Source organism: Notothenia coriiceps, unplaced genomic scaffold, assembly GCF_000735185.1.
Source record: "Notothenia coriiceps isolate Sejong01 unplaced genomic scaffold, NC01 NC01_scaffold00038352, whole genome shotgun sequence".
NCBI classification, from domain to species: Eukaryota; Metazoa; Chordata; class Actinopteri; order Perciformes; family Nototheniidae; genus Notothenia; species Notothenia coriiceps.
This window is the reverse complement of record NW_011371053.1, coordinates 41,357-63,689: the sequence shown is the minus strand read 5'-3', so window position 1 is coordinate 63,689 and position 22,333 is coordinate 41,357. Positions and strand designations below refer to the sequence as shown.

Below are 22,333 nucleotides of genomic sequence, written 5' to 3'. Positions count from 1 at the left end.
GAATTATATCGAATCGTATCAAATCGTATCGTTGGCTGAATATCGTGATATATATCATATCGTGAGCTCAATATCGTGTATCGTATCGTATCGTGAGATTAGTGTATCGCTACAGCCCTAGCTCAGGGTGAGTTTGGCTGTGTTTCGCTGTCGCTAAACAAGGAAACCACACCTCCACGGAGCTCAGCGCGATTCACAACGTCCCGACCAATCAGAGCACACTGTGCTCTGAGGGAGGGTGGGGGCTGGAGCTATTGGAGCTACAACGAGCCGTTAAAGGCAGAGAGTGAAATTCAGTGAATACACGTAGTTTACAGAGATGCTGTATGAGAAACCAAAGTCATTTTGGAAAATTGCACAATATAAATCTATTCTAGTAGACCTCAACAATGGAATTATGATCAGTGGAAATGGCCATGACATGGGACCTTTAAATCACAAGTAGACAATGCTAAAGCTAATTGCGTTTGTTGGATTTGTTCTTTTCACTAGTGTGATGGAAGACATGTTATGGAAGACCTATCTTAAAAATATTTTATTTTGTGAAAGATCATGACCCAAATAAACTATAACTGAATGTGTATCTCTTATTGTTTTGACCCAGGTTGATATTTCGGCCTCAGGACATCATCCTGGCTCCAGATGCTAGTGGCAGCGTGAAAGAATTCTGCAGTCAGAACTGCCTGACCAGCTTCAACTTCAAGCAAGACGCCATCAAAAAATCATCTCAACCCAAATTAACCCCTTCACTCTGCAGCATGTGCAGCAGATACTGCATCGTAAGTCAAACACAACAGTGCTCATACTCAATATTATTTTAATTATCTATTGATATGTTGTTTATGTGCCTGATTAACATATGAATGTTTGGTCTATAAAAGGTCAAAAAGAGTGACGAATCAGCAATGTAGTGTCCCAAAGTTCAAGAACAAGTGTCTTGTTTTGTACATTTGTAAAGAATTCTGAAATGATTCATGTATTATCAAAATGGTTGCTGATGTGTGTGTGTTTGTGTCCAACCCCTGTTGCTGGTCAACATTTTACAAAAAACAGTTTGTAAGAAAAGAAAAGGTTGCTGATTTATTTTCTGCTTATATTAGCTTTAAAGTGCTTATATTAGCTTTAACATTAATTGAATGTTTAACATCAATATTATTATCTTTCCTTCCTTACATTACGATTATTTTCACAAATAATAATTAACCCAGATATAATCTTTATTTTAAAAGTAAGGTTATTATAAAAATTGTGCAACTTTTAGAGAGTAAATCAATCTTTGTTTGATTTAAAGCATTAAGCCTCAAAAGTCATCTGATATCTGATTATTGAACAATCTTGAAAAAATATTTCTAACAAATACAATTTTGAATCCTGCAATTTCAGCTTTAACCCTCTAACAGCCAGCGCCACCATTTGGTAGTGCACATATTGTGTCTTGATATCTTATTGAACAAGTTTAACTCCATCTGATTCGGCCATCTAAACCATTTGGTTGACATGTTATGCACAAAACAACCTCTAGATATCACTGTGGTTCGAACAGAATGCCCTTTAGCTAGCTTCCAATAGGCGCTTTCACACCGCAGTACTTTTCCCACAAAGGTTCATCAGAACTTAGTTCATGAGAACTCTTTAGTTCTCATGAACTAAGTACAGATCGCGTTCACACCGGAATAAGTCCCTGGGAAGGATTAGGCCAATGAAGCCGCTGACGTCACTTCTCCTTCTTCTGCTTTGGGCTTACTGGCAGGCCGCAAACAACTTCACGGCGTATACTGCCACGCGAAGTCTCCGGCCGGAAATCCCCAGAGTTGGGGACTGGCTTCAGTAGAAGCTGCTGGGACTCCCAGAAGCTTCTACTGAAGCCTTCCGAGTAAATCGCCAGAACGCCGACACCTCCTCATCTCCACCACTCCCATGTTTTCTATTGTGTTGCCATAAGTTAGTCTCTCTGCGTTTGTGCGCTGGGCTAATGCTAATAATGCTAATAATGCTAATGCGAGGATAATAAAATGGCGGCTTCACAAAACTTTTTGGGAGTTTTACGGGGCGTGGTTTGCATTCCGCCCAGCCCATCACAAATAGGAACCTTTTTCTCCCACGAAAGTCCCTGCTTTTCGGGACGGAAAAGAGGGTAAAAAGGTTCTCATGGACACATTTTTGTTCCTGATTTTTTTGGTGTGAACGCAACATTTCGGAACTATATCGGAACTAAAGTGGGAAAAGTGGGAAAGCGCCTACTGAGAAAGTTGGCATGCTAAAAATCACTCCTGAAGAAATCACTCTTTTTGGTCAACTTTTGTAAGGTAAGCATATCATTTGATATATTTTAGTGTCAGAGCACATGCTGAACAGAATTAGATAACTTAATGCACAAACAAAGTTTTAACAAGGGTGTAATTATATTTTTGAAAATATGCTCAACCAACCGGTCGAATTGGCTTTTTATTGTAAAACTAGCAATATGACTTTTTCAGAGTTTCAGAGATGTTTTCCAAATATGTTGAATAAATAGCTAGATTCATGGTAATATTACTAAATCTAGTACTGCCTTATGAGTCTCAGAGTGAAATAGTAATAATAATTTATATAGCCCCTTTCATGCATGAAATGCAGCCCAAAGTGCTTTACAAATGTAGCTAAACTTACAGTAAAGAGCTGAACTGAGCTCAACTTGTTGTATATCGTTTTTTTGTTTGATGTGCATTTATAGCTAAGGCCTTATAGAACAATATCTAACATTCAATAATGTTCCATCTTATTGTTTGTAATGACAGGGGTAAACGTATTATAATAGTACATGGTTTGTAATTGAGATTTTCTTTCCATTTTATAATTGATAGATGGACGCTAAACGCTTTTATGGAACAAAGCCCCGCAATCTTCTGGCTCTGATACCGGAGAATCCCCAAGAATCTGACGCAGAGAATCTCAGTGATGATGATAATGAAATAGATGATCCAGACGATCTGCCCACTCTCGAAGAAGTGTGTCCTTTTGTATCTGATGATGCGGAAGCCTCTACAAGCACATCTTCAGCACCACCTCCCCGGAAGAAGAGAAGAGGGAAAAACACCCTTAAAGTAATTTCCATGGAGGAGCTAGAGGAGATCCCTGGCCCACAAAAAGGCACTGAGAGAATCTGGAAGAAGGAAGACATTGAGCAATTCCAGGTTCCTGATTCAAGGTTTGAACCCCAAGATGAAGTAAAGACACCCTTTCAGTACTTCAAAACAATCTTCACTGACCAGATGATAGAACATATCACTCACCATACCAACCTCTACTCTGCCCAGGAGTTGGGAGACCCGATCAAGACGAGCTGTGAAGAAATAGAAGATTTCCTGGCAATACTACTCTTCATGGGTGTTTTCCACTTTCCAGCCATAGAAGACTACTGGCACGGAGCGTCACGTTTCAACTTGATTGCTGATATCATGTTGAGGAACAGATTTCAACAGTTACGCCGGTTTATTCATTTTAGTGATAATCAGCAGTTCAATGACAGCCCAGACCGATTCTTCAAAATCCGCCCACTCTTCGAGATGCTTCGTAAGCAGTGTCTCAAGATCCCTTCCACCTACAAGCAGAGTGTGGATGAGGTCATGGTGGCATGTAAGGGCACAAGGGCTGGCAATCTCCGCCAGTATATCGCCAACATGCCAGACAAGTGGGGCTTCAAACTGTTCTGCCGGGCCAGTTCCTCTGGGATTATTCATGACATGATGCTCTATCAAGGGGCGTCCACGTTTTTCAACGTTGCCCTAAGTGAGCAGGAGCAGAAGCTACTTCTAGGGGCCAAAGTAGTGACAACGCTGTGCAAAACCATAGAACTGCCACGGCTTTCAATCGTCTTCTGTGATGACTACTTCACCAGTTTCAACTTGATCCAGAACCTGCACTCAGGACTGGGTATCAAGTGTATCGGCACTGTCCGACAAAACCGCAACGGTAGAGCTCCCTTGATGACAGACAAAGAGCTGATGAAGAAAGGGCGTGGAGCTTTTGATTACAGATCTTCTGAAGGGGTCGTCGCAATCAAATGGTTTGACAACAAATGCGTCAACCTTCTAAGCAATGCCTGTGGGGTCGAGCCTGTTTCGACTGTCAAGCGGTGGAGCCAAGAGGCCAAGGCAAAGATTCCCATCCCATGCCCCTCACTCATTCCTGCCTATAATGAGCATATGGGCGGGATTGATCTTTCCGACATGTTGGTCCACCTGTACAAGACCCCAGCCAAGGCAAGGCGATGGTACTTTCCACTGTTCGGATACATGCTTGACCTATCTGTCTCAAATTCCTGGCTGGTCTACAAGAGGGACTGTGGCCTGCTGAACAAGAAACCCATGCCTCTCAAAAGGTTTCGCCTGGAGGTCGCCCACAGTTTGAAGCAAGTCAATAAGCCAGCCAAAGTCGGAAGACCCCCCTCCTCCTCACCACCACCCATGTCTCAAAATAAATACTACACCCAGACAGCTCAACAACCACCACCAGATGTGCGCTATGACAACTGTGGACATTGGCCACTTCACAGCGAGATGCGGGGCCGGTGCAAGGTCTGTCCAAAGGGAGTGTCCAGATGGAAATGTGGGAAATGCATGGTTTTTCTGTGCTTGAACGCTAGCCAGCAATGCTTTGTAGTCTACCACAGAAAATGGTAATGAATCTAATGCCCCAAAAATATAATTTGTGCTGTTGCACACAGATGAGCAAGTTAGGCCAACACAGGATATATACATTTGCTGTTAGGCCAGTTGTTTGTTGTTAGGCCAATTCAGCATATACAGTAAGATGAGCAAGTCTTTTTTTATTATGAAGAACACTTTTTCCATGATTCTAATATATTTGTATGAATATATCTGGTTGTATGTATTGCTCATCTTCCATAAAAGAAAAAAATGTATTTGAGTTTGTTTTATTTGAGTTTGATGCATACAAATACTGAAATGTATATGATGCACTTTTACCATAGAAGGCCAGCTCGACCAGTTGGTAGAGGCTCATAAAAATAAAACTGTGTGGTCAATAAAAATAATTAAAAATTGTTTGTGGTTATTTGTGTCCCATTTGATAAAGATATCCAAAGAAATAATTTTTCGATAGCTTTTTTCTTGGTCTGGCAAAAAAAGCCAGCGTTTTCTGTTTTGTTATAAATCAATAAAGAAATCCTGGAATTTCAGTATTAAATACAAAAAAAATGTGGCATCTTCAGTTTTAAATTAGATTGGAAAAAACCTGCATTGTTTAATGTTACACAAGTAGTACAGAGAACTGCTGACCCTGTAACCTACACTTTCTGTAGTGACAGGATTATTTTCTGAAATAACATCCACTGTTCTTTCTCCTCCCTCCTGCAGAGCAAACATGAAGTGATCCTGAGCGGTGCTGTCCACAAGCTCTGCAGCGATGCCTGCTTCAACCGTTTCCGGAAAGTCAACAAACTTTCCATGGCTGGCTGCGAAAACTGCGGCTCCTACTGCCTCAAGAAATCGCTCATGCTGAAGCTGAAGGACAGCCACAAAACTTTGTGCAATGCAGAGTGTCTGGCCAAGTACAAAGAGGTATGAATATGACATTCAGGGTCAGACTGGTGCAGAATATGGCAAGGAGGTCATAAGACTGAATATTCAACAATGTATTGCTAATCATTTGTGGTGTCAAATGGTAAAAAAGTTGATGTGTAAATATGTGAGAAGGGATTTAAACAGTTTACTTAATCACGCTACAGCTTGCTTACCGTACTAAGGCTACATACATTAACTAAGTGAAACATTTACTACTTTTATTTATCAGATTTTATAGTTATAAACAAATGTGGTTCTTTCACTACTTGCAAGAGGTGAATTCCAGCACAACAACACATTTAAACATTACAGCATGGCTAAAGTGTGCCAAATATATAGATACTCTCTAAACAATAGAGCACACTTACTTACCCAACTATATGAGAACAACACCCGGGGCTCCATGTTTTTCTTGAATTCTTGTTACCGTCAATAGTGAATTGCTGAAAGTAATGCTGGCTTCATTAAAAGATTTTTATATGTTTTTCTGTATCATAGAATATTATGCAATAACCTTCATTAGAAGAGTCACTGGACAAAACAAGACAGTCTGTGCTTATGTTTAGTATGATCTACAGATGGTCTGATCCGTACAGTTTGAGCATCAAAGTTGTGGCCTGGACGCACAGATTTAAACATGTACTTAACACAAAGCAAAAGATTGTTAAAAGTCCTCAAATGTCTGTCTTGTCATTTCATAACAGAACACTAAGACCAACCAGCCCTGCGTGATGTGTAACACTACCCGGCTGATGGGAGAAATGATTCACAACAAGAACAGTGACAACTCAGTGAGCCTGTACTGCAGCAGCAGCTGTGTGATGGCTTTCAAGGTCCAGTCCGTCAGTGCATCAGGTACAAGAAGTTTACAAGACAGATTTACTACCTCGCTCTTGGCTGCTTTGATGTTTTAAAATATTTGTAATACTCTTTCCTTCTCTTTTTTTGTAGGTGCTCGGGTGAGTTGTGATAATTGTGGGAAAAACACAGTCCCCGCCTACCACCTGGCCATGTCAGATACCTCCATCAGGAACTTCTGCACTCTGCCTTGTGTCATGGCTTTTCAGGTAATGAGGTTTACTTATTAAATCACACTCTTGATTATTGTTTACATAGTAAATACAAATTTAGAGCAGGGCAATATATCAATATTGTATCTATTGTGATAATTAGACACATAAGGTAAGATATCGTCTTGGAAGGTTATTTTCCGGGTTTTCAAGGCTGTATAACAGCAAAGAGATGTCATCTTCTGAATGTTCCTGTTCTTGCGGTTCAAATGTTTGCATATACGCAATTAGCCAATATATCCACACAACTAATGGTTATTATCACTACATACAATTCTTATCCTTTGTTGAAAATGTGTAGTTAGCTGTTTTGCTCATTCCTTACTCTGCCTAGAAACTCTACATGAAGGAATTTTCACTCTTGTTTATTGTTTTCTGTGCCATAGGAAAGGTTCAAGAAGTCCCAGACACAGGTGAATATTTTTACCAAGTTGCCCGTCGGATCACCCCAAATCCAGATCACCTCCGCCCAAAATCAGCAAGAAATCCCCAAAGCACCACTGAAACTGAACTGCTTCCAGTGTGCCCGCAACATACAATCTCTACCTGAAGTCATCCAGATCAAGGTAACAAGGTTTTTTGTCAAGGACCACATTTCTCCACTTTGAAGGTTGGATGAATCTCATCACACCGCAGAAGCTGGCGGTAAACAGGAAATGCAACATGTTAGTGAGAAGGTGTAACAGTATTAATCATGGACAAATCCCACAACTGTAGATTTAATTGAATTCCAAGTATGTTGTTTTCTTGTAAATAGGCCCAATCCCTCTTGGGATTTTGGACTAAAGTATTTCCTTTTTGCTAAAACCGATCATTTGAACAGGTCTTACACTGCCTGTAAAATACACAGAAAGTGTGGTGTTGTATGGTTTATCCAACATTGCAATCTTTTCATCATAATCCTGAAGAATTTGAAAAAAGTTAATTTTTTTATCTTATCCTTGAGAGTTGAGAACTTGATGTACATACTGACATGCCTAATGTTAATACCTCTGTGTGTGCAGGACCAAATGGCTTTCGTGTGCAGCATTGATTGTGCTCACGAGTTCAAGAAAGACAACAACGTGACGAGCCTGTGTGAATACTGTAAGATCGAAAAGATCACCAGAGACGCTAAGAGGATAGACAACAGAGACTGCTACTTCTGCAGCGACGGTAACCAGACAGATGGAAATATGTATACTAAAAATTGCAATAACTGTCTGAAACGATATTTTTACATACTAAGATTAAACTCTAGAATTGTAAACAGTTGCACCAGACATAGCAACAATATGGAATATTTCAGGAAACTTAAACTGGGGAGAAGCTTTTTTTATATATATGTATATGACCATGTTTTTTTACATTCTACAGTCAAAAATATTATAATAGTATTTGGCTAATTTAATTTCCTGATGACAATAAAAAACACATTCAAAGAATATAATTATGTACAAGTTGTGTTGTATATGTTTAAAGAACACACTTGATGTGATAAAGCCTCCCTTCTCCTTCCTCCCAGGATGTAAGCTCCTCTTCAGACACGACCAGACTAAAAGCTGGGGGAAGCACTGTAACTCCTGCGCCTACTGCTACAGTGTGTCCAAGGAGCTGGTGACGGCTCAGTACGGAGGCTCCACCGAGGAGTTCTGCTCTGACGAGTGCCGCTCCAAATACACCATGCTCTTCTGCCACGTAAGCAATGCAGCTTTTAAAATCATAGGTGGAAGGAAAAAAAATGGATCTAAATGTTTATTCACTGTTTCTCTCTCAGGTTGCAAAATGTGACACCTGCGGCCGCAAAGGGAAACTGAAGCAGAGTCTTCCCATGCTGGGAGAGGTCAAACACTTCTGTGATCTGATCTGTCAGCTGCAGTTCTGCTGCGATAAAGTGGCCATGCAGGGAGAAATCGTCAAAGGTATGGAATTATTTTTGCCGCTCCATTTATTTTCCTCTAATTATTTTTTTAAACATACAGTATTGTCCCCTCATTTGAAAACAAATATTGATCTGATGTCCTTAGAGGAAAAAATGCCCACGTAAAAAAAAAAAAGGTTAAAGTAATTATTACATCAATTATTCCTGACACAATTAAATATTTTATTCTTTTTTATTTTAATTGAATAATGATGAATTGTAATAATTTTCTGTGTACTAAATCCTATGTCGCAGTCTGTCAATGTTTAGTAACATTGATGGTTCTGCATTTAAATGTTTTAATTGGGCAACCAAAACATTTGAATCTATTTGGCGCCCATTATAAACTAGTTTCAGCTGGTGGAAAATAGTCAAAACTACAACTTTGAAACCATATTCTAGATTTAAAACCTGTTAAAATTAAATGTGTGTTTTTATGCTGTTTTGGCTGTCAAAAATAGTAGTTTTAGTAGGTTTAATTTGTCAATTTTTTGTTCTGTATCTGTATTTTGGCTACACAATAACAATACTTTTTATAGGATTGGAATTTGATTTTTTTTTAATAAAAGCATGCGCAAATCAATAAAAATGTTACGAATTCTATTGGCTATATATCCCACTGACTCCCTTTTGTGTTTTCTGGTGTTTTCCTACTTCAGGTACAGCGGAGGCCACACCCATCATCGCCAGCGTCATCTCACTTGCAGGACCTCCAACAGAGGAATCAAACGCTTCCAACCGAACTGTCCAGACAAATACACAACACACAAACACAGGTACCTTAATTTTCGGACTATAAGCCGCGCCTTTTTCCCCATTTTTCGACGCTGCGGTTTATATAACGGTGCGGCTAATCTATGGAATTTTACAGCTAACGGCCACTAGGGGACCTCCTAAATCTATGGATTTTACAGGTTACAGTCCACCACCTTTAACTCTATGGGCTCTATGGCCGCTCCGCGCCCCCCACCTTTAAGCGGCGGGTTCCAGCAGGAAAAGCTGGAGGCCGGAAAAGAGTGAGACAGGTAGCGCGCAAAAGTAAAAGTGGAACCGAGAGTGGTACGAGAGACAGAACGAGAGCAAGACAGACAGACATTACGAGAGCGAGACAGTTTGTCCCCGTACCACTGGTTGAAAACCACTGCTGTAGATAACTGCCGGTACGTGCGCTGGGAGCGCACCGTTTAAGTTTGAAAGTTGAAAAGTTTGTGTGTCTGAAACGCTATGTGATACAGTACAGTTTACACAGCACATGTTCTGTAGCTACTATTGCACTAAATGGTAACACTTGAATACGTTATGCAAATATGCAACTTGTTTGTTGAAATGTTAATAAATGGGAGCTTCCTCAAACAGCCATCTCTTTCCCACGAACCCTTACATATGGTAATTAAACATTAAAACACCTGTGGCTTATAGTCCAGTGCGGCTTATATATGTACACATCATTCAATTTGGCTGCTGCGGCTTATATTCAGGTGCGCCTTATAGTCCGAAAATTACGGTATTTATGAACTATATTCAAACCTATAAGAAAGAAACATGCTGTTTCCTCATTCGATTATTTTCCAGTGTTGAATGTGATGGTTTCTTACTCTGTCATTGTCTCAACAGGCACATCCTGTCATCCCAAGAGCTTTGGAAATGTAAGTTGTTGTATCTTATATGTATTTTGAAGTGTTTTTATTCTGGAGTTGTTACTATTTATGTACTTCCTCCTTCAGGTTAGTGTTCAGACGGATACAGTGAACGTTCCTTCTCCTTCCCGCCCAAAAATCCTGAAGAACAAGGCCGTGCTCTGCAGACCGCTGGTGCAGAACAAAGCGATTTCCTGTAAGACGCAGACAGTCGATGTTGAAGCACAAACGGGTAACTACCAAACGTTGTTCCTATTGTAACAACATCTCTTATCCATAGTCAAACAAATAGACTATACACCAATGTCATTGCTGGTTTTTGTATGTAATGTTTGATAATCATGTCTGAATACGTAATAACGGTAGCAGACCTTGAGTTGGAAAATTCGAAGTTGTTTATGAATGTTTTCTACAAATGCTTTAAGTCTCTGCAAGCATATACTTTATTAAAAATCAGTATTTTAATAAGAATAAAATCTTAATTAGAGACTGTTCTCCTGCAGAAGGCGCCAACTGGTAAATCTAAAACTTAAAAAAACATATTATCCATTTCGATGTTCTGTTTGTGTATTGGTTTGTACATCTTTGTCTTTACATACCCCTGCAAATATTAAGCAGTGTTGTTTTGTACTTAATAGCCTACAATAAAATCCTTACTGAACAAACAAAAAACAGAGATCATTGTTTTTGGAGCAAAGAAGGACCGATTAAAAGTAATCAGAGCTTCAGTCAGCAGACTACAAAACCACTAATAAAACCAGAAATGTAGGTTTAGTGATGGACTCAGACCTGAATTTCAACAGCCACATTACAACAGTCATTAGGTCTGCTTATTATCACCTGAAGAATATATCGAGGATTAAAAAACTAATGTCACAACAGGACTTAGAAAAGCTTGTCCATGCTTTTATTTTCAGTAGTCTCGACTACTGCAATAGTGTATTCACAGGGCTCACAAAAATCCATCAGAAAGCTGCAGCTGATCCAGAACGCTGCTGCACGTGTCCTCACTAACACTAAAAGAGTGGATCACATCAGTCCGGTTCCGAAATCTCTACATTGGCTTCCAGTCGGCCAAAGAATTGATTTTAAAGTACTATTGCTAGTTTTTAAATCATTACATGGTTTAGGACCAAAGTATATTGTTGATCTCCTACATAATTATGAGCCATCAAGGTGCCTCAGGTCTTCTGGGACGGGTCTGCTATCGGTTCCGAGAGTAACAACAAAACATGTAGAGGCAGCATTTAGCTGTTATGCCCCGACACTCTGGAACAAACTACCCAAATCATGCAGGTCCGCAGAAACGCTTACTATTTTTAAATCGAGACTAAAAACATATCTCTTTGCCGCTGCTTTTAATTGAGATGATCATATTCGAACTACAGTATGCCTTTTAAACATGTATTATATACCTGTAGTGTTTATTTTTATTATTTTATTATCTTTGCTTTGTAATGCCTGTTTGTAAAATGCCATTTATATAATGTGTTTCTACTGTATAAAAAGTATTTTAATTTGTTTTGTAAAGCACTTTGAATTTTTGCGTACAGAAAAGTGCTATATAAATAAACTTGCCTTGCCTTGTTTCCTGATTAGCACAACTTTTGAAGGCGCTGGCCCGAAACTTCTTTATTGACCTATCCCTTCTAATTTTGATTTTTTTTTACAACTTGTCTTTATTTCCCCCCTCTCTACAGATGACATCTTTCCTAAAATCCTGATCGTTCCCGTCCCAGTGCCGGTGTATATTCCTGTACCCATGAATATGTACAGCCAGTTTACCCCCCAACCTATGGGGCTGCCATTTCCAGTATGTCGAATTCATTTAAAAATAATTATTAAAAAGTAGGTGTATGCCGTCCTCCTTACTTACAGCCCCTCACACTCTGTTACTTCCTTCCTGCCTACCCTAGGTGCCGGTACCCATGTTCCTGCCTGTGACAATGGACAGCGCTGAACGCATCTTAGAAACCATCCAGGAGATAAAGCAAAAGATCCCGTCCGACCCCTTCGAGGCAGAGCTCATCCTCATGGCCGAGATGGTGGCAGAACAACATGAGAACAGCAACAAGGAGGAGAGACCAAAGGAGAAGGTGGCGGGAAAAGACAGACAACAAGTAACTGCTCCAGATGGTAAGAGAGAACATTTTGAGGTTTTAGTTTAGTAGAAAACATGAAAAGAAAGAATGGCATTAGGGAACCCGGATAATCAATGTAGACAAGGGTAAAGTCACTTTTTAGACATTGAATAATATATCATATGAATTAGAGTTACATCTTTTTTATGTATATAACATCTTAATCTACAGAATAACTACAGCTTCAAGATCAAATGTAGTGGGGTAAAAACTTGGGGGTTAATACTCTGGGCCCAGGAGTTCAACACTTTTAATCCCTATCTGATTAGATCAGATTTGGATTTTGGGTAGTTCAAAACCAAAAAACCGGATTAGGATCACTTTGATATCAGATCAGGAAATCCAATCCAAGCTTTAATCTGGATCAAATCTTCAAAACGGGTAGTTCAAACCGACAACACAGGATTGGGATCAGTTTGATCCCAAAAAACTGGATTATCCTGATCCCACCAGAGGGGTGGATTACCAGAGCAAAATGTACTGTACAATTTATTTTAAAATATATTTCAATTTAAATAAGATGGCAAAGTTTGTTGACTGAAATACACAATTTTTAGCCTTCATGGGAAAGACATTTTATTTTACATTTTTGCTCACGTTTGTGGTGGCCTATTTTATTTTCAACCAAATTTTGATGACATAAATGTTTATGCTCATAAAAGTATCACAAAAAAGATTGTCAATCACAAATGTAATTTAGTAAAAATATCTTCAACAAAAAAAAAGTCCATCTGTCATCACCTTTCAAATTTAAAAATATAATTAGACATTATAGATGTCTCTGCAATGTGGTCTCTTGTCTTCCTTGTATTATTTTTCATATCCACTAGATGGCGATCGGTAGGATTAAAGCACTGATATTCAGGATCTAGTAATCTTGAAAAGTCGTAATCTGGATCAGGTTGATCCTATCCTGAATTGCTTTGAACTCCAGGGACAAAATCTGGCCGACTTGTCTGATCCTGGATCACAAAAAATGGGATTTCAAAATCTGATCGGATCTGATTGAGATTAAAAGTTTTGAACTCCTGGGCCCTGGAGATGTCTAAAAATACTTTAGCAGGAGCACAAGAGCAAAAGACACTTTTGTTACGCTGCTATGGACAATCTGCAATAAATGCACATTTTATGGACAATCTTGCACCAAAGATATTGATATTGAAGTGACTGTTATTTTGTATATATTGATTGTTGTGGCTTTTTTTTATCTTAATGTGTGCATATGTGTAAATGTGTCGGTTGATTGTGTATATAGGATATATATATTGTGTACATATTTTTAAACATAACTATAATTTTACATTCGGGATTGTTGGAAACGTCATTTCGATCTCTTTGACTCGACTTTTGATTTAAAAAAAAACAGTAAACTGGCAATTTTTCAGGATATTATTCCAGTGTATGGAAAAGGAAAGAATTGCGTGACTCTCAAAGATAATGACATTCGAGATAAATGTGTATCCATTACCTGTCGCATCAAATTGTTTCCCTTTTTTAGTTTGATAAATATCATTTATATATAAATATTACGTGTCACACTATATGAAGAGTTCCTCATGTTTATTTCACAGATCACAACAGTAACTACAGTGATGACTTAGACACCGAAGACTTGGCAAGTTTTCTCAATAACTGGGAGGAAGCCTCCTCTGATCCAGCCGTCAGGTCTCCCAGTCGGCCGCACGCTCACGAGAAGCTCAACCCCGTTATAGGCATTCCCCTGGGCCTGACTAATGAGCCTTTCCCCAAGCCCAAGCCTGCCATGGACATCGAAGCAGACTTCACTGTCGGTGAGGTTTGCACATTTATGGCATGCAACAACATTTGAATTTGATCTCCCCTTGTCCTGTGTTTAAAAAGCGTAGTTGAAGTGCTCGGGAAAACACATCGTTTGGTGGGCATGTCTAATGTTTAATTTGGTTTTATTCCCAGAAACGTTGGAGAAAATGGCCCGTTTAAGAGACGAGTCCAGGCGCACCCCGAGCCCTCCGCCTGCTACTCCAAGGCGACGACAAGCTCACAGGAAAGCCAGAGAAAAAAAGGTAGGTGCCTGGGGAAACAGAAAGGAGGCTGCTTTTGCATTTAAGACAAGATGGGATTGTACTTAAATGTGTAGTTAGACACTGGGAATACCTACTATATGGCTTGTTGTCTCACCCTCATTGTATTTATGAGTCGACCTCTTCTATGTCTCCACTTTGTCTAAGGGTCGTAAGCCAAAGCGCTCATCTAAGACAGCTGAAGTGTCGACTCAAAAGGCCGAAGCAGTAGAGTTCCCTAAACTGCAGAGTGAATATGGAGTTGAAGCCTGGAAGCGATGGATCCAGAAGAGGCCAACTCAGCCCAACATGGAGAAACCACGCTTTGGTTGTAAGTCTGGAAGTAAAGTAAATACAACCACTAAAGCCGAGACTGATAGTTATTTTACTTGACCTGATTATGCACTAGCGTTTCCATCGAGTGGACAATATTATTTTGGAACACTCAAATGCCAAGAGGGAAAATCCAATTGACTGAGCCACAACAACAAAAAACCTTGATGGTTGTTGTCTGTGAGAATTTCAAAAATAATCTGCTAGTTTTTTGACATGCAGAAAATTATTTTTTTAATTCTCCTAAATATAAGGATTTCCTGCTTTTTGCTGTTTTATTAGCTTTTTTTCTTCTGACTGACCAAATGTCTTAAAAGTAATTTAAAGACACCTTTGAATTTGAGAATCTGTGATGGACATCTTCCACTTTTTTCTAGCATTTTATAGACCAAGCGATTAATTGTCAAACTAGTGCTAAATACATTAAAATAATTGTCCGTTACTGAGCTAAATCACAGGACATAACATTTGTAATCTTGATTAACTATCCATTTATTGTTTGGATGTTTTTGTTCAATAACTTGAAGTTAAACACATTTTCGAGGCCTCAAGTCATTAACAGCTATTTGAAAGCCTTTGATTTAAAGCCCCTCTCTTTGATGCCACATATTTCAAGTTTTGATTTCAGGTGATTGGTGATGGTTTTCACTGTGACATACTCTCTTATATACAATCTTTTTGCCCATGTTTTTTCGGTAATATCTTTTTAAACTTTGTTCATTGTTGACTGCTTATATCTTGATTTCAGCTCGCCCCATAGAGTTGAAGGAGGATGTTCTCAGCTGCACCACGGCTGAGCTGAGCTACGGTCTTTGTTCTTTCATCAGTGAGGTGAAACGACCCAATGGAGAGTCGTACTCCGGCGACAGCCTCTTCTACCTCTGCCTCGGCATTCAGCAGGCAAGTCATAGGACACTCATGGAAAAAGTTTGACCAAGCAGCTCAGAATGTGTCTAGTTGATGAGGGTTTATTACGCACATTTTTTTGTAATGGTAACAAAGCTTAAATCATTTCCTTCTTCACAATAAAAGCACTTGTGTTCCAGATCTGATTTCATTCTTGTAGCTTTTTAATCTAATAATGAAACTAAATAAAATCACAAAAAGTCAAGAAAGGTAATATGCGTACATATATTCTCCTCATTCAATGAAATGATATTGACGCTTGCTTGACTATTGTCATTGTGCTCATTGTGACCCTGGAACCGTTCCCCTCTCCTCAGCATCTGTTTACAAACGGTCGTGTGGAGAACATCTTCATGGATCGGTTCTACAACAAGTTCGCCACAGAGTTCACTACTAATCTTAGACATTTTAAACCTTCAATCACAGCAAGTGGTGAGTTATTCATGTTCTTGCAATTTCTGTCAATATTTCCGTTTTTCCTGGTTTGACACAAACACTTGATCAGACTTCTAACCGCTCTCCTCCCTCTCTGCAGGTTATGTCCATTCCCGTGTGGAGGAGGAGTTTCTCTGGGAATGTAAACAGCTGGGGGCGTACTCCCCCATCGTCCTCCTCAACACTCTGCTCTTCTTCTGCTGCAAGTACTTTGGCTTCACTACGGTGGAGCAGCACCGCCAGCTGTCCTTCGCCCACGTCATGCGCTGCACCAAAACCAACCATGACAACAGCAAGAACACCTTCCTGCGCTTCTACCCCCCAATATCCATAAACGAGGCAGAGCCAGGTACCAGAATGGCCTAGGGTTAAAATAAATACCTGTCTGTTCCATTCCACTATGTATTTAAAACACATTTAAAAACACCTCAAAAGTCTTTCTAAATCTTAACTTAACTATCACAAATTTGGTGATTTAAGAAGTCTTTGAGAAAGTCAAGCAATTATTTTGCAGTCAAATACTGCTCTGTATAATTAGTCTTTTTTTTTACAGAGTTTTTCATCCTGTAAACATTTAAAAAAAACACTGCAGACAGTATTATCTGTTGTAAAAATACCTGGGGCGTTTTATTTCAAAAGTTAATCTGTGTCTATTGTTAGTTTAGTTATGTAGTGCAAGTTGAATGGCTGTAGATTCACATAACTGTAAACATCTTACTGTTATTCTAAATGTATTTATTAATAGTATTTTTAACCAGCAGGTACATGTTAAATCCAACTTTGGATGTATAAATATTGAAAAAGTTTGAACTGTGTTTGTGTCCTCTAAAGATCCAGAGGTTCCAGCTAAGAGGCGTAAGGAGGAGGAGAGTAAAGAGGATATCCTGGAGATGATGGAGAACACAGAGAACCCTCTCCGCTGTCCGGTCAGACTTTACGAGTTTTACCTCTCCAAGTGGTGGGTATATTCCATTACCAAACTACTTACAGCAGCCTGTTTCAATTATAAAATGGGCACCTGCCTATTGTTTATATAGGAACTTGAAAAAAGGGAAAAAATGCTGATCACCATGTTGATATGATTTACAATTGTCTTCCATCCAGCTCGGAGTCGGTCAAACAGCGCACCAACCTGTTCTTCCTTCAGCCTGAGCGCTGCTGCGTCCCCAACAGCCCCCTATGGTTCTCCTCCAGCCCTCTGGACGACAGCACAAAGGAAAACATGCTCATTCGCATCCTCACTGTCAGAGAGCTGCATGTCAGGAGGAAGAAAGATGGAGGGATAAAGCAGAAGAAATCCGATGATCTACCATTCATACCTGGCGAGGAAGAAGAGGGAGATTCAGAGTGAAAGTGATGCGGGAAGATACCTTTTTATTGGTGTATCAACTTGTCGTGTAGATATTATAAATAAAGAGATTAGATCATTTGAATATGACCTAATAAACAGAAACGGACAGAATAATCCCTATGGAGCATGAGTACCATTTTCAGAACTGCAATTAAAGTGATATTCCTTGTTTTGGAACTGAGATGGAAGACTCAACTAAGAATTCGGACCATCAACTACTTGCTCAATTGGACACAAAGCTATACTGCATTTTATCTGCTAGATGGTAGATTCCCAATTTTGGTTTAGGTTATCAGTGAGTAAATGTCCAGAAGACAAACAGCTAACTGTGATGCAGATTTAAATTGGCGACCAACATTTATAGTAATTCATAATGTAAATACTACCAAAATGTGCCGTGATTGTGCATTCTTCCATATCTGCTGGTTTAAATGATTCAACAGGCTTCTCCAATTTGCCCTTGGTAAAATGTTAGAAACTGAACTTCAACAAAAGAAAATAAGTTTCAATGAAAGATTCAAATAGTTTTTTACATTTCGTTTTGCCTCACTCGCAGACAAATGAACCGATTTTAGGAATTCATTTGTGTATTTGAAAAAAAAGATTAAAAGCAATGTATCATGTTTGAAAAGACTTTCACACCATTGGAACATTTCACTAAGTTACCTTTTGTTGACTGAATGCATTGAAGTGAGTTTTGATGACTGCATTTTGGACATAGGGCCTACTGTTTTCAGTCAACTGTCCTCTCATATGATTTATTGCATTACCTTGACTCTCTGGCGTTATAAAAAAAATACTGTTCTGTCATGTATATCTTGGTTACATTAACCCCCATTCCAGTATGGCTGCCGATGTTCTTGACATTTTCTATTCTATGTTTTTTTTGAATAAAATCCTTTCAAATGTAGTTGTTTTATGTGAAAACAGCTACCGGGTGGAAGTTGTTGAATTGTTGTATGCGTTTCCTAATGTTTGTTTTCTTCAATGTAGGAACAGTAAATGCTACAACATGTTTTGTTTCCTTGGGTCCTCATAAACCACACACGCCGGTAATGTATTGTGTTTGTATGTCCTCACGGTAGTGGATACATCCACGTCCGCTCATTGGCTGCTTTTAGAGTCATCCTGTGACGTTACAGTCAGTGATTGGTTGGAGTCGCTGCTGCTCGCCGTATATGTCGTCGCTTCATCGTCACGTGGTCTCGGGAAAAAGACGACAGAGGAAAGATGGCTGCCACTGTGTTAGATATACCTTTAGCCCTTCTTGCTTTTACTGTGGGATATTGAAAGAAAGGTAAACGTGTTTAAAAATATATTTACTGAAACTACACCTATTGGGGTCAAAATCAGTGGGCAATGTGTTGGAAAACCAATACTGGCATACTCTCCACTTGCTAGTTAGTGTTAGCATGCTAGCAAGACATGTGCAAGGTATAAAACAAACCAGTCAGATCCAACTTTGTACATTTAAACAAAACTGGTTTAATAAAATGCAATTATACAGAAATGTGTACACTTTGCCGGGTAGCCAGTATATTTTCTTTGGTCATAGTTGAATAATATGTTTCTAGCTTTTTATCTACACATGTAAGTAAATATTTGAAGTGACTTTACAGACTGCCTTATGTTTTTTTATTTATTTGATTCACAGGAAATGGTAATATTACACTCCTAAACTGACAATAGAATGGTTACTGTCATGTTCAAGTTTCCAAAATCACCATTTATCTCTACCTATATGATTATGTACACAAACAAGGAATTTGACTCCTTATGAATTGCTCTTAATGTACACACGCAGAAATAGAATCATATCTTAACAATGTGAAACAATGGTTAACAAGATTAACATAAAGTGTTGTATTGGTAGAACAGTAAATGGTTTAAGTAATAATTTGCTAAAACCAATTTTTTTCCTACTATATATTTATGGAAAACAGTAGGCTCAGATCTCATATAATCCCTAACCTAATATCTTTATATTGGGACATTTTCCTAGCTGTCATGGAGAAGCAAAGACGCCAACTGACCCCAGAGCAAGATGCCCTGGAGTACATAGTTGCCTGTAGAGACAAACCCTTCCTGGAGGAAAAGTTTATCAACTCCTTTAAAGGTAAGAGGTACAATTCTGATAGCAGTCACTCCTTTTTTGACGGACCCAAAGCCTCCTGGTGTGTTAGAAGGAGTTTAAATGACATAAGTCCTTTGAGGAAAGATGTGAAAAATCTAAACATTGGTGCATTATAATTGAGGTTTTTATAAATTCACTAGGAGTGAAACACCACAGGTCATCACAGACTATTTTTCACTTAAATATGTCCACACTTGTAATTGTTAGTATGGTACATTTGTTCTTTAGGATTTAAAGTAAGACGTCCTGGGTACATTTACGATAACCCAGTTTAGAGTTATACATGGCAGACAAAGTTAAAAGTTCCACAAGATGTATATAAAAGGCATTCATTCCTTTTTCCAAATGTAATTTGGGTGTCATGTCAGGAGAAGTGTTGTCTCATTGTGAAAATATATTTGATAAAATACAACAATGATTGTGGTCATCCAAATTCATCATTACTAGACTAATGCTTTCATGTTAATCTATGCTTCATAGGGAAAGGAGTGTTTACCAGCAGAGCCATTGAACCATCCGCGTTTGTGGTTGAATATCGGGGGGAAATCTTCTCTCCAAAATACACAACGCGTAAGAAGAAATGTGGCGATAATCTGAACAAATATTTCTTTGAGTTTTCATGGAAAGGAGCACAGTGGTGGTAAGTTACGTCAGAAAGAGACACGGTTAACTTATCTAAAGTGTTTTTTTAAGAAAACAACATGGTTAAGCGCAGTCATTTCAAATGTTCTTGTTTCATTAGAACGTTTTTTTTTGCAGCGTTGATGCCTCAAAGGATGACGGGACCCTTGGACGGCTTGTGAATGACGATCACATAAGTCCCAACTGTGAAATTAAGAACATTTTCTCTGAGGGAAAACCACACTTGTGCCTGTTTGCTGTAACAGAAATATCTCCAGGTGAGGAGATAACTTACGACTATGGGGACTCGTCTTACCCATGGCGATCAATGGTAAGTTTGTATTACAGAACAAGCATGACTTTTGATCTTTGTATGAGAATTACAGACATATTCAAACTAGTTCAGTCTAACAGTCTTGCAATCAATCCTCCTTCCTTTAAGGTTGTATAACGTCAATATTTTGTTGAAAACGTTTATGAGAAGAGTCTACTCTGATTGACATAAATGGAATAGACAAATATTAAACACAATTGAAAGTATAATTTCCCAAATCGAACTTACTGCAACTCACTGCGGGAATGCAATTACAGTCATACAAATCACTACCATTGATTTTGGTTTCAAACTGCTTTAATAAAACAACAAGTACACAAATAGTTTAAAGGTTGTATATGATCTAATACCAGCAACTGGTTGTAATGCTAATGTTTCGTTCTTTAGTGGAACTATCATCATTTAACAATGTATTTTATACACACTTCAGCTCTTCTTAAATTGGGACATCTGCTCATACAGACATACAGTTTGTCTTGATTAACAAAAAGGTATGCCGTTAATTATTTTAGACCAATATGAAAATAAAATGGTCAATGTGACAAATAGTACGCATTTGAAGATAAGAATTACTATAATGACAAAAAACATATAAATAATGCATAAAATAATTTATCAAATATTTAAAAGCTTTATTTTCTGATAATTCAATTTATTTATGTGCTCAGTTGCAACTACGGTCATTATTTGGCTTAAAGGCTACACTGATATTATTATTATTATTATTATTACACTCTATGAAGATATAGATTCCAGTTGTGACTATGTATGATTGTCGAAATCTTGTATGATCCAAACATTTCCAGTAACTCCAGTAAAGTCCCAAAGTAAAAGTTTATTAAACGTGTCCTATCATGCAAAATGCACTTTTTGATGATTTTTATACATAAATATGTGTCCCCGGTAAACCCGCAAGAGAAAAAGCATTTGAGCTAGGGCTGCACGATATATATATATTTTTTTAAAAGACGTGCGATATGAAGTAGTCAAATGAACTCAATCACCTCGTGTTACAATTATTTTGCTGCTTGCTACAAAAGGAAAACTTGCGCGGCTCTCATGTCAGGGGTACTTGAGTGAGTGACAAGCAGGCTTTGCATGCACAGCAAACCACCAATCACAACCATTCTTGATCAGATCACAGCAGGATAACCGAGTTAGCTCAGCTTGTTGCTCTGATAACTTAAGATCCAGAAGTCCGTGACTAAAATCCTTCATCCGGTTAAATATCGTTAAAAAAATACCAATTGTATAGCATTTAAAGTTCAAGAAAGGATGGTTTGCGGAAAAAAAACCTGGTATTTTCTTCAATTCCTGTATTTTTTCATATCGCAAAATATATATCGCAGGGGAAGAAAATATCGCAATGTCAATTTTTTCCAATATCGTGTAGCCCTCATTTGAGCTCCATACTGTTTCAGAAATAATCCTTGATGTGTTTTTGTTTTTTTTAAAGCTAAGGACCGAAAATCAGCCCTTCTCTAATAGGGCTGAAACAGGCATGAGGCATGGCTAGAATGGGTGATCTGTTTGTTATTTTGATCAAAACACATCATAGACATATTTTTATATATATCCGAGACCCATAATATATGCCTAAAAATAGCATGATAGGAAACCTTTAAAGAAAGATGCATGTCATATACAGGCAATAATAGTTCGCTATTTTTGAGAGGTAGAAGAGAGCCTTAAAAATGAATTATAAAAACTTGCGGGAGCGAGCCCAAGTCACGCAGCTCGACTTATTCCCGGCAGTTTTACTGCCGTCTGTCGGGTGGACTGCCTGTTGCGCCAGGGTGTGAGTCCAGACAAGCCCCTGGGATGCGAAGTGTCAGTTCGAGATGACTGAATCGTGACGGCCAATCGCT

The 22,333-nt window shown here is 38.7% G+C and overlaps 3 protein-coding genes across 3 annotated transcripts in view; all 3 read left to right on the top strand.

Annotated features, from left to right (window-relative positions):
* zmym4.2 (zinc finger MYM-type containing 4, tandem duplicate 2) overlaps positions 1-18,333 on the top strand; it is an 18,751-nt gene extending 418 nt beyond the window's left edge. The window contains exons 2-22 of the mRNA XM_010797735.1: positions 605-779; positions 5,358-5,561; positions 6,269-6,419; positions 6,516-6,631; positions 7,021-7,200; positions 7,639-7,789; positions 8,139-8,311; positions 8,391-8,535; positions 9,194-9,310; positions 10,149-10,180; positions 10,259-10,403; positions 11,872-11,984; positions 12,088-12,307; positions 13,884-14,102; positions 14,245-14,354; positions 14,520-14,682; positions 15,433-15,584; positions 15,908-16,022; positions 16,126-16,374; positions 16,857-16,983; positions 17,130-18,333. Coding sequence (XP_010796037.1) covers positions 605-779; positions 5,358-5,561; positions 6,269-6,419; positions 6,516-6,631; positions 7,021-7,200; positions 7,639-7,789; positions 8,139-8,311; positions 8,391-8,535; positions 9,194-9,310; positions 10,149-10,180; positions 10,259-10,403; positions 11,872-11,984; positions 12,088-12,307; positions 13,884-14,102; positions 14,245-14,354; positions 14,520-14,682; positions 15,433-15,584; positions 15,908-16,022; positions 16,126-16,374; positions 16,857-16,983; positions 17,130-17,376 — 3,304 coding nt within the window. The 3' untranslated portion in view covers positions 17,377-18,333. The remainder of the gene's footprint in view (positions 1-604; positions 780-5,357; positions 5,562-6,268; positions 6,420-6,515; positions 6,632-7,020; positions 7,201-7,638; positions 7,790-8,138; positions 8,312-8,390; positions 8,536-9,193; positions 9,311-10,148; positions 10,181-10,258; positions 10,404-11,871; positions 11,985-12,087; positions 12,308-13,883; positions 14,103-14,244; positions 14,355-14,519; positions 14,683-15,432; positions 15,585-15,907; positions 16,023-16,125; positions 16,375-16,856; positions 16,984-17,129) is intronic.
* Positions 2,962-4,711, top strand: LOC104968155 (piggyBac transposable element-derived protein 3-like). Its single transcript, XM_010797729.1, has one exon. The coding sequence runs from the start codon at positions 3,093-3,095 to the stop codon at positions 4,659-4,661; it is 1,569 nt and encodes a 522-aa protein (XP_010796031.1). The 5' UTR covers positions 2,962-3,092; the 3' UTR covers positions 4,662-4,711.
* Positions 18,334-18,593: 260 nt separating the features above from the next.
* Positions 18,594-22,333, top strand: part of LOC104968154 (uncharacterized) — a 21,229-nt gene continuing 17,489 nt past the window's right edge. Inside the window, exons 1-4 of the mRNA XM_010797728.1 lie at positions 18,594-18,673; positions 19,379-19,492; positions 19,991-20,150; positions 20,270-20,462. Of these exons, the coding sequence (XP_010796030.1) occupies positions 19,384-19,492; positions 19,991-20,150; positions 20,270-20,462 (462 nt within the window). The 5' untranslated portion in view covers positions 18,594-18,673; positions 19,379-19,383. The remainder of the gene's footprint in view (positions 18,674-19,378; positions 19,493-19,990; positions 20,151-20,269; positions 20,463-22,333) is intronic.